This window comes from Rhipicephalus microplus, chromosome X (assembly GCF_043290135.1).
Source record: "Rhipicephalus microplus isolate Deutch F79 chromosome X, USDA_Rmic, whole genome shotgun sequence".
In the NCBI taxonomy this organism is placed as follows: Eukaryota; Metazoa; Arthropoda; class Arachnida; order Ixodida; family Ixodidae; genus Rhipicephalus; species Rhipicephalus microplus.
In genome coordinates this window covers 186,655,679-186,668,079 of record NC_134710.1, presented here as the reverse complement: position 1 = coordinate 186,668,079, position 12,401 = coordinate 186,655,679, and the positions used below count along the sequence as shown (strand labels likewise).

At 46.3% G+C, this 12,401-nt stretch overlaps 1 protein-coding gene across 1 annotated transcript in view; it reads right to left on the bottom strand.

The window, feature by feature from the left end:
- Positions 1-8,957, bottom strand: part of LOC119177293 (b(0,+)-type amino acid transporter 1) — a 115,215-nt gene extending 106,258 nt beyond the window's left edge. Inside the window, exon 1 of the mRNA XM_037428751.2 lies at positions 8,780-8,957. Coding sequence (XP_037284648.1) covers positions 8,780-8,819 — 40 coding nt within the window. The 5' untranslated portion in view covers positions 8,820-8,957. The remainder of the gene's footprint in view (positions 1-8,779) is intronic.
- Between the last annotated feature and the right edge of the window lie 3,444 nt (positions 8,958-12,401).

Here is a 12,401-nt window from a genome sequence, read left to right as displayed (position 1 = left end):
TTCGTGTGCTATATGGGAAGGTGTAGGGTTTCGAACGCGCTGAATCAGCAAGAAAAGAATCATGCTTCATTCAAGAAGTACGATATCGCTTCATTAAAACTGAATTCTACATGTCGGGTATTCATTGTAGAGTAAAGGCTTCGAAAAACGGTCTGGTATGCTCATCGCGTGGAACGGCCGCAATTATGCACACAGCTTCTTTTCTGTAATCTGTTGACGGAAACACTTTAGTCCGATGAAAACACTGCGCCACAAAGATTTCGAAATACGCTTTCATGGGAACACAATGTCAAAGGGAGCGGCGACATTAGGTCTAGGATGGCAGTCGACTTGCACCATGCATGACGTGTGTCTGCGCATGTACCCATGTTTCAGGCGTCGCGTCTTTTTACACAACACCCGGGAAGACTCTACAAAGTTCGAAATGTTCTGGAGTACGGAATCGTAAAGCAGCGAATAAATGATTCTTCGCTCCTTAATAACTCTTGAAAGCCACTGGCGATGACAGGAAACGGAAAAGTACACAGCTCTGACGAATCTTCACAATGACGTTGAGCACGTGGAAATTTCAATAAAATCAACAAGCGTCAGCGCTTGTCTTGCGTATCCATTATTTTTTAGCAATCCAGAGAGCGTGCTGCAGAACTTAAGCAGCGGAAACAGTGTTGTGATATTAAAATATAGCAATAGGCATACCTCAGTGGCTGTACATACTTGCCATGTTCTGCACGTTCGTTCAGAGTATTCGCGATTTATTCGTATATGCGCAAACATGGAATTTATGCTGGAGCTCTTTTATGACAACTATATGGTGTCGCTGTAAGATGCAGCAGTGCCAGCACTTCTGAATTCTTCAGATTCTCGCCTCATTTCTTTGTGGATATATGAGAGGCAGCCGCAAAAGCGACACCGTTATTACATAAAATTGTAACGGCACTCGTTTTACGTCCACTCGAGGATTTGTGCATAGCCATTTTTGCTTTTGCTTGAATACAACGTATTTTTCTTTTATGAAGAAAATACTGTTGATATGTACTGATAAATACTGTAGCTCTGGCCGACTGGGCTCGCCCAACGTCACCTCCTGCCGCCGACGACCTTCGACGACAGTGAAGCTCTGACTTACTGGACCTGCTCTACGCCATCTACAGAGGCCGACAACATCTCTCGCAAGTGTACCCCGTCCTCGGACTCCAGTGACCGTGCTTCCATCTTTCCTGTCTCTCCTATCCCCTCAGTTTGTTGTTGCTTCTTCTTTCTCTTTTCTATATCTTTACTTCTACCCTTTTTTATCCCTCCTCACCCCCCTCCCTTGTGAGCCCTGTGGCGGTGTCGCTCACTGAAGCAGACAATAACGGGGCTCACTTTTCTCTTCCTTTCTCTTTATTAAGAACCACTCGCAAAACCACTATATGATTATGAGAGACGCCGTAGTGGAGGGCTCCGGAAATTTCGACCACCTGGGGTTCTTTAACGTGCACCCAAATCTGAGCACACGGGCCTACAACATTTCCGCCTCCATCGGAAATGCAGCCGCCGCAGCCGGGATTCGAACCCGCGACCTGCGGGTCAGCAGCCGAGTACCTTAGCCACTAGACCACCGCGGCGAGGCATGAAGAAAATACTGTGTACCAGCGCTCAGAAAGCCTGTTTGGGTCAATGAGCCCGTGTTCACAAAAACATATTATGCGAGGATTGTTAGTAAGAGGATTTTTCTGCCAATACCGTGGTGCTGTGAATGTTATAAGTGAAGGCGACGTACCAACGGCAAAGGAGACTTGCCAAAGAAATGTTTTGCGGATTCGGTCCCATGGTAAACAGAGAGTGAGCGACCCGCCGCTTCTGTCTCTTAGCTTGTGACCCGAAGTTTTTTATATGTATAATCAGGACATCTACAGCAGACGAAGTAAGCGCTGTTTTCTGCTTACACTGATTGCTAATATACAGGGTGTCCCCGATATCTTTATCCAGGCATTGAAAATACTCCGACGCGCCCCAAGAACGCGCGAGACCAAATGCAGTTTTCTTACTGTGGTATGGAGTGAGCCGGGCTAATTTTTGCGTTCCGCTTAATTAATGAATTACTCAACATTAATTGTTCTACTTTGGTAGCAACGAAGTATAAGGCAAATAACTCCTATAGAAAAACCGTAGAGTGGTCTGTAAAACACCCAATTAAAAATTTTCTGCCTTACTATCGATTCATAATTGGTGTGCAGATGCCCGCAAAATACAAGAAAAAAAAGACCACGTGACATACGCGCTTACGCGCAGCGACTGCAATGCTCTCAAACTTTTCTTCGCATGCGAGCTTACACCGCCTTTAGCCAGGTGTACCGCCGCTTAGAAGCGACAAGGGTGTGCAGCAAGCAGGTTGCCGTTATCGCTGCACAAGGCGATTTACAGACGCAGCAGTTTCGGAAAGCGACAGACTCGTGTGTCCGGTGTTGAAGCGAAGTTCTTGCGACTGCGATGCCTTGTTCGCACGAAGAAAAAGCAGGCATGGTTCATGTCATATGCGTTACAGGTAGACAGAGACGGCAGGCTGCACAAATATTTCACACCTGTCATCCTGGAATGTGACCTAGCCGGATGAATATAGTGAATAATTATGAATCATTGAAGCGAAATGGCTGTTTTGTAAGGCTTCCCGTATAAGTGACGAGCTGCGCTCCAATCGGTTGGCGTATATGGCGATGAATCCATAATAGCACGTGCACGTAGCGTGAGACCGGAGTGTCCAAACCTGGAGGTTTCCGAAAGCAGCTGCACCTGCATCAATTCCAGGAGCCCAAGGTTGGTCAAAACAGACGCGGCTTCGTGAATTGGATTTTGATTCAACCTGAACGGGACAGTGACTTTCTAGACAAGATAATATGGACTGACGAAGCCACCTTTTCCCGAAATTCAAGTAAATCTCCACAGTTCACACTACTGGAGTGGCCGAAATCTATACTGCCTCGGAAAATTGCGCCACCAATATCAATGGTATTTTAGTGTTTGCAGTGGCACACATCAGAGCAAAAATATTGGCCCAGTATTTTTCAACAACACACTGACTGACAGGAAGTGCGTAAGTCAGATTCTTAAAAGGCATGTTGAAGACTTCCGCTGCGACATACCACTGCCTCGGCGCGTTGTGGTCAGCATGATGGGGCGTCAGCCCACAGCTCTAGTGAAGCACACGCATTGTGAACTTTCCAGGGCAGTAGGTTAGGGAGCATTGGCGTGACTGGATAGGACGGCGGACATGGCAAGTGTATTTCAGCGCCCCTCATGATTATTATTATTATTATTATTATTATTATTATTATTATTATTATTATTATTATTATTATTATTATTATTATTATGTGCAGAAAATCGTCGCCTTAAGCAGGTGCGCCACCATTCATAACCTTTACCTCCCTACTGTTGCCGGTGACCATCGCTTCCACCACAAGGACGACAACGTGTACAAGAACATGATGGACGAATTCAAACGCCTCGACAACCATCGCCTAGGCACCGTCACTCAGCGTTACCGCCGGCGCTTTTTTCGTCGCCCGACTCGGGAGGGAGAGACACGGGGACTGTAGGGAAGGAGAGAGAGGGGGATAGGACGCGCATGCGCAGTAGGGGTGTGGACGCAGTGGCAAGGAGGGAGGGACAATGTTTCCGCCATAAGCTGCACTTCACATCTAAAAAGCCACTTAACTGTTCTGGGCAAGGGAATGAGCGGCTTCCCCTATATACCTAAAGCCGCCTTGCACGTCCACTCATCGTACGACCCGCCAGAAGACCACAAGGTTAGAAAAATTGTGCAACAACAAATGGACCTTACCGGCCAGTTGTCTAGTTTGAACGTAATATACGAAGTTCGTAAATTACATGCAACCACCCAAAAGAGAATGATGAAGTCGGCATCTAAACGATTCTTATCATCTCGCCATTTAAAGTATTGTTCCAAATTGTTTATTGCATTCATCAAACCTGCATACTATGCCTCCTTTTTCTGTCAATGCTAATGATGCATTGACATTTTTGTTCCGGCAAACTTTCTTTGTTGCAAAATTAGCACGCACGCAAGAGCAAATTTTGATTATGAACAATGGTTGTAAAAAAGTAGGTTCAGCAATATATTTCACATATAACATGGCGCACGCGCATTACGAAAGGAGCTGTCATTCTCCGGTAACACATTTTCGCTATCGGTTGCACTATCAGGAGCCGGAGTCTCGAAGAAGCGGCCATTTCTTCATCGCACTTTTCATTCTTTCTTTTTATTTAGCTAGTCAAAAGAGCCTCTAGCTTCAGGAGTGATAGTAGGCGAGAAGAATGTGATGAAGAGAATGTTGCAATAGCGTGGTGGCTTGCCCTCGCTGGTTTTGAACCTGTATGGGTAGCCTTTAGGTATGGGCGAACCTGTGTAAGTACTAGTACGCCGTTTCGGTCCTCAGCACGCCGGGGATTCGCTCGGAGGATTTCAAGCTGGACGGTTGTGCCCTCGCGATCTCCGACTTCAGCGTAGCTCCCGCCGACTGGTTCGCCCTCCGCGGTCTCCTGATGCCGTGCAGCTCTCGCATTGTGGCACCCCGCCCTTGGACTGCTTCGACCGGATCTCCACTTTCCTATCTCCTTCTTTTTTCCTCTCGCTGGCTGGCGGCTTCTTATCCATCTATTTTCCTTCTATTCTTTTTATTCCTTCTCTCTATATCTTTTATTCCCCATATCCCATTCCTCTGCTGACCTGTTGAGGTGTCCTCGTAAGGAGAGACAGTTACGGGTCGGCACCTTTCTTTTCTTTTCTTCTGATATAACCACAATCTCTCTCTCAGCACGCCACCGAGATGCCCCCCCCCCCCCCCCACGGACCCGTACACTGGCCGGCAAGGTCACCCGACCTTATCCCCCTTGGCTTTTTTTTGTGTGTGTGTGTGCGGGGCTACATTCACGTATTCAACACGGAAACGACGACCCCAAAAGCCTTGCAGGAGAGGACAACTGAAATATGCCATGTCATTTCGCCAGCCGTACTCAAACTTTCTCAAAATGTTCCAGTGTTGTATCGCAACACAGGATGACCTACTTGAGTACGTTTTCCGAAAGCGCGTTTCGCCGATTCAACATAACACCAATAAAAAAGAAACGGTCTACGGCCATCGAGGTGTCCGTTATTCCACGGTGATCGGCGTTTTCAAAAGGTTCTTTTTTTTTTCGGTCATATTCATTTTCCTTATAGCTATGGCGCAATGACGCAACCGTTTCTTAAAGCAGGGCAAACGAGACTCACTGCGTCTGCAGTGCTTATCGTAATCATGAATCAGCGCGAGGGAAGCGATGCCGCTGGCGTAAATCATGGCCACATTGGAATAGACCGTAATCAGTACAATCTACAGCCTCATTATATATCAAGACGAACAGATCACGAGCCCAAGGTTAGAGAATATACCTGCAGGACTAATCTTTTTTTTTTTTTAAGTACTCTCTCCTCTAACAGTTTCTGAATGGAATCGTCTGCCTCATGACGCGGTCAGCATACTAGATAACGAAGCTTTTGCGGCCGCTCTTTGACATCTCATTCTGCTTCGGCTGCAGTTGAATTTTGTGCAATGTTTTGTTCTTATCACATAGTTTTTTTATTTTTCATGTTCATTTTTTCTATCTTCGTCTATATAGGTTAGATTATCTTTGTCATTCATATGCATTTACAAGAGTATTATGCCACTATTTCCCCATAGTAATTATGGTTCAAATTCAGTTTTTTTTTCTCTGTCAATATTCTTAAAATGTATGATGTATAAATTCTCTGTGTAACCCCCCCCCCCCTTTGTAATGCCTGAATGGCGATGTGGGTATAAGTGTAAATAAATAAATAAATAACCAATGTCTTCGCCTTCCACCTACCGTCTTTTAGGCGGCGGTACAACCGGCTAAGAGTGACGTTAGTTCGTACGCACGAATTTCGAGAGCACTGCAATTGCGGCGCGCAAGCACGTACGTCACTTTTTTTTTTTTATTCGGTGACCATCCGCAGCATTCTGAAAAACACCAATACTGAATAGATATAAGGTTAGAAACTGTTTAACTGGGTGTTTGACAGATCAATATACGTCTTTCCAATAGGAAATATTTACCTACCTTTACTGCTTTCAAAGTTAATTAATTAATCTTCACTAGTTAACCATTTAGGTGGAACACGAAAAACAGTCTGACTAACTCCGTACGAGGGTAAGAGAAACGCATTTGCTATCATCTTCCGGCGCATCGGAGAATTTTCAAAACCATGCTAAAGATATCTGGGGCACCCTGTATATATATTATTGAACTGCAAAAACATGACGTAACCTATAATACTGTACTGTAAATGTGAGAATCTTCGAACCTACCTATATATAGGAGAAAACCAACCGGCCTCGATTACGGTTGGGCTCACGAGTGCGCTGGCCAATACCGCAGCGTGCTTCATGAGAAGATTTGAGACTGACGCCAAATTCAGCAAATATCTATGGTCCATTAAGTTATGTTTCACGCTGACGAGTCACCTACAATTTTTTCACAGCATATTTTGTTATTACGGATGGCTGAATAAATGTGCATAATCCTTGCTCGTGAATAGGCCGCTTCGTGGAGCTTGTTCCTTCATTATTTTCAGCTGTGAATCCTGCAGACAAGTTTCCAGTGTAGCAGCATTTTTTTTTCCGAGCCATCACATGGAATTCGTAAACATTTTCATCGAAACGCCCGTACATGCATTCACAGAATGTTTCGATAGGTCAGAACTGCCATAGATATGAACAAGCTCTAATTTTTTTTCTGAATCAGGATAGCATTAGCAAAGTCGACCAGCCGTCTTCGCAATAAATATATAGCGGATGGCACGAAAGTTGTCAAGGGAATTCAATTTTCTGCACTACACTTACGTGGGAATTGTATAGAGAGCAAAAAGTAGAGACCAAAAAAAAAATTGCAAACCTGGGTACACACCATGCGATTACTAGGCTTTCCCACAAAAAGCGGACGTTTCATCAGGCTGTCCGTTTCACGACACCCATCATTAGAATGCGTTACTGACTGAAATGGCGCTTATTAATTTAACCCCCCCCCCACCCCCCCAAAAAAACGTATGGAATGCAGTCTGTCCTCAATGTAAAGTTATCAAATATAGGCCGGCGTCAACAAAGAGTAGGACGTGGAAAATGTGACATGGTTCAGTCACCGGAACGCTCCCGATTAATTTTGATGATATGCCGAAACCTTGATTATCTGTTTATTGATTCCTTACGTATGATGTAAACAAACGAGCATGCCTTATTTCATTCTTATCGAATACAGTCACCTGGCAGGTGATTCGGCCCCACGACCAATTCGAATTATCAGTCCAAATTTGAGAATTAAGGGCACCTTTGTTTTATCTCTCACGCACGTTTCACAATGTGCAGCCTTAAAGCAAGAGTGAATAGAGAATCACGCAATGCATTTCGTTAGGTGCTGTTTTTCGCTGGCTGACTGTTTTCTTTAATATGTTCAACAATTATAGCTTCAAAAGCTCCTTTCTGGTAACAGCTGAACCAGTTTAGTTCAACGTAGCTTTTGAAACTTGCCCCGCCGCGGTGGTCTAGTGGCTAAGGTACTTGGCTGCTGACCCGCAGGGCGCGGGTTTAAATCCCGGCTGCGGCGGCTGCATTTCCGATGGAGGCGGAAATGTTGTAGGCCCGTGTGCTCAGATTTGGGTGCACGTTAAAGAACCCCAGGTGGTCTAAATTTCCGGAGCCCTCCACTACGGCGTCTCTCATAATCATATAGTGGTTTTGGGACGTTAAACCCCACATATCAATCAATCAATCAAGCCTTTGAAACTTCAGTTATCTCATTCGCGCGATGGGAGTGCTGAACACCGCTTATGCGCGGAAGATACGTCTACGACAGTGACGAATTGCAGTCATGTAAAAAAAAGAAAAAAAGCAAACTCTGCTGCTCCCAATAGTCACCATGTTGGGAGTGTCCTTTTGAGGAATGAAGGAGGAGTCAGGCATGCGTCGACGTACATTGCACTCGCTCGGTGCTTGCATGATGCGCATGAGGCGCGAAGATTGAGTGCGAGATTGAGCGAACCCTAATAATCATATCTGTCACAACGCGATCATCAACATTGTGCATCGAAGCTGGGAGAAGCGTCTTTACGGGCGTCTGCATGGCATCGTGTACGACGTACGGAGTTGTGAGAGGCATAATCGTAGCGTTTTTGGAGGGAAATAGATTCTATCGGCTGCTTTGGTCGTGAGCGTTTCGAAACAACGAACTGCGCACGATCGCCGCCGCCGATGTGCAAATATGATACTATTACGGCACCCTTTACGCGAGGCCGTGCTAAAATGAATAAAAAAAAGGGGGGGGGGGAGGCATTGGAGTGGAGAGAGCGGAATACTGTTGTGAAACTTAAATGAACCACGCTCAAGTTACGCCAACCGCAAACTTGTAATGTAACCGGATCGAATGCATAGCTTCGCGCTGCATCACAAACTTGGCGAAGGCACCCGGCAAAGGAAGCAGCACCCGGCAAAGGGTGGAACATGGCAAATTATACCGAGGAGTATGAGGGGCCGCGCAGTTTCTTTATGAGATACGCTTGCATTCAGCGATCCCGCCGTGTAGGGCAAAAAAAAAAAAGAAATATTCGCTCGCATCAACGGGCCGGACATCCTCCCGTGCTCCATCCGGCGCGATGTCGCGACAGCGTCGGATGAGGCGGGCGGCCCACGTGGCTTCCATATGCGGACCCTGGCGTGGGAACGCTCACCTGGCGCGTAGTCGTAGTCGTATCCAGCGGTGGCCGACATGTCCAGCTTGAGTGTAATCCGGCCAGCAGGAGCAACGGCAGAAGGTAATCACCCTGATGGAGCCGCGGGTTGTTGCCCGATGCGTGCCTCTCTTCTACCCAGCGGCTGCGGTTCTGGAGCTGCGTGCGCCTGCCGTGCCGGTTGGCCCTCGCTTTGCGGCTCCCCGCTACCACGCGCGGTTATGTTCGCAGGGGAGCAGACGATTTTTTCCTGGCGTCTCGCTGGAAATGCTCCGTGGCGCCATCTGTGTCTCGTCCACAGACACAGAGCCATCCGCTTGTGCTGCCCGCGACGCACAGATGCGAGGGCTAGGACAAATAAACTTGCAGACTCGTTTGTCTCATGTCTTGTCTTCTTCCTTCCTTCCTTCCTTCCTTCCATCCTTCCTTCCTTCCTTCCTTCCTTCCTTCCTTCCTTCCTTCCTTCCTTCCTTCCTTTCTTTCTTTCTTTCTTTCTTTTTCTCTTTATTTCTTTCTTTTTTCTTTCAGTGGGCATAAACAATGGCATAAAAGTACTTACACAACTAAATGCAAGAAACTGGTGCAAATCAATCGACAGTTACACTGAATGGTGGTCCTTTGTTGAAACATACCGATAACCTAACGTCTTATATCTAGCTTCTGAGACACCTTTCATGGTGGTGGTGTGTCGAATCCCCTTCATTTGTTGCATAGAAACACACGCTCAAGGCCCTTAGACACGTGTCACATAGCCTGTCACGGTTGCGCAGGATCCAACCTCTTAATGGAAAAAAAAAACTACATTCCGTACTGTTCTATCCAACACAATGCTTTTTTCATTTAAAGCCACGACGGATTCTCGACTAGCCTGCTAATGGATGTCTAAGACACTACCGAGACCTTGACAATACAGTACAGAATTGCTGAGCAGCCACTTCACGCACGTGTTTTTAGATGTCAGAGTCATGTCCGACATTTGAACTCTCTCAATTTTATAATGGTGAAAAAAAAACAGTCCTATATATCCTGGCGTGGCTATTTAGAAAACTTTAGCCGCTGACTTTTCACTGCAAAAAGATAACCTGACTTCGTTTTGTGTAATTTTAACGAAGAAATCTCTACGCAAGTCACTTTCTCTTAAACGGGCACAAAATAATAACAATGACTTACTTGAGACTGACCAACTGCACTCTGAGAAATCTAATGCCATAATTTTCGCTAACATAAGTTCAATATTAGCAGAGAAAATCAAGGTTGAAGTTTCATTCTTAAATTTGGCGCTGAAACCTGCACGCATGACGTCAGAAATTTCAAGACACATTTTTTGTTATTTCCGTGAAATTAGCTCCATGCGATTTCCTGAAACTTTGTATGCCAGGTTTTTGCACCCACAGATGACCATGTCATTTACGTTCATCGATTACGAGCAACGTAGCGCCCAGTAGACGCCTTTAACATCCATGACGTCACGTTGTTTGGTGCGTGAATCTTACCCACATTTTTTTGCGCGTTTTCTCGCCTACCAAGCGTCACATCGCGATTAGAGGGGTGTTTTCGTGGTTGTGAAATTGTACTTCCCTAATACGCGAAAAGTCGTTTTGCTCTTTCATCATCATCATCATCGTCAGCAGCAGCAGCAGCCTGACTACATCCACTGCAGGACAAAGGCCTCTCCCATGTTCCGCCAGTCAACTCGGTCCTGTGCTTGCTGCTGCCACTTTATGCCCACAAACTTCTTAATTTCATCTGGCCACCTAACTTTTTGTCTGCTCCTAACAAGTTTGGCCTCTCTGCGAACCCAGTCAGCTACTAAATGACCAATGGTTCCGACCCATGTCAATTTCCTCTTCTTGATTTTAACCATAGTATCCTTAACCCCTGCTTGTTCCCTGATCCACTCTGCTCTGTTCTTGTCTCTTAAGGTTACACCTATTATTTTCCGTTCCATCGCTCCCTGCGTCGTCCTCAAGCCCTCTTTGTAAGTCTCCCGGTTTCTGCTCCGCATACGTACCGGCAAGATGCTTGAGGGGTAGTCGCAGTCTACCGGTCACGATTTGAGAGTTCTTGCCAAATGTGCTCATTTCCTGTCTTATTCTTCTAGTTATTTTAATCTCGTGGTTTGGCTCCGTGGTTATTATATTCCTGTCCGAAGTAGACTTAGTCTTTTACAAATTGAAGTGCACTATTACCTATTTCGAAGCGCTGTTCTCTTTTGAAGTTGTTGTACATTACTTTCGTTTCCTGCAGGTTAGTTTTAAGACCTACTTTTCTGCTCTCCTTGTCTAACTCAGTAATCATGAGTTCCACATCCCCTAAGTTACTCAGACATGCATCATCGTTGAAGCAGAGGTTACTAAGGCTCTCTCCATTAACTCTTATCTTTAGCTCTTTCTATTTTAGGCCTCTGAAAACCTCCTGTAAGCACGCGGTAAAGAGCATTGGGGAGATTTTATGCCCCTGCTTTATATCCTTCTTGATTGGTATTCTGTCGCTTTCCTTATGGAGCACTATGGCGGCAGTTGATCATCTTACAAGGGAGTTTATAGCGACGCAAGGTAGAAGGCAGACAGCCGGTACGGACACAAATACTCGAGCAGTCCAGCATCGACAGCTCGTGCACACACTCCCGCTTCGCACTCAGAGATGGTCCCACTGGTCATTGTCTTGCGAATTCCCCACTACGACGAGCCATCCTGGCGACTCAAGGTTACGGGAGAACAGGGGGCTCGTAGCAGGACTTGAGGCGACTGACGTAGACCTTGTCACGACCAAGGCGGCACTTGTCCGTGGATGGCTTGAGCGGTTTAATCACATAGGTGACAGAAGAAGGGTGCTGCATAACGCGGTAAGGGCCAGTATACTTCGGTGCAGACTTGGGAGTCAGTCCAGGAGAGTGGAAAGCCAGTCGGAGCCGCACGAGAGAACCGACGGGGAAAGTGTCCTGGACAAGATCACGGTCATGGCGATCTTTTTGGAGGGCTTGACTATCGGCTGTGAAAGACCGTGCAAGCTGATGGCACTCTTCAGCATGTTCGGCCATTCAGAAACTGGCCTGAACTCGGAGCCATCGGGATTGTATGGGAGAATTGTGTCAAGTGTGCTACATGGGTCACTACCATATAAAAGAAAAAATGGAGAAAAGCCTGTTGTAAATTGAATCACCGTATTGTAAGCGTACGTCACGAAAGGAAGAACGACGTCCCGATTGGAGTGGTCCGAATCAATATACATAGCGAGCATGTCTCCAAGGGTTCTATTGAAAGGTTCCGTTAGGCACTTCGTCTGAGGGTGGTAGGCTGTTGATGTGCGGTGTACCGTACGGCACGAATGTAGGAGCTGCTGCAGAATTTCGGACAAAAATACGCGACCTCTGTAACTCAGAAGCTCTGCTGGTGCATTATGACGAAGAACAAACCAATACAAGATGAAGGTTGCAACTTCACGAGCACCAGCCGAAGGTAGTGCTGCCGTTTCGGCGTACCTTGTCAGATGGTCGGCAGCCACAATCACCTATCGATTACCCCCACCAGAGCACGGTAGCGGGCCGTATAGGTCAATCCCAACACGGTCAAATGGGCGTGTAGAACATGGTAAAGGCTACAGATGTCCGGGTGAATGAGGA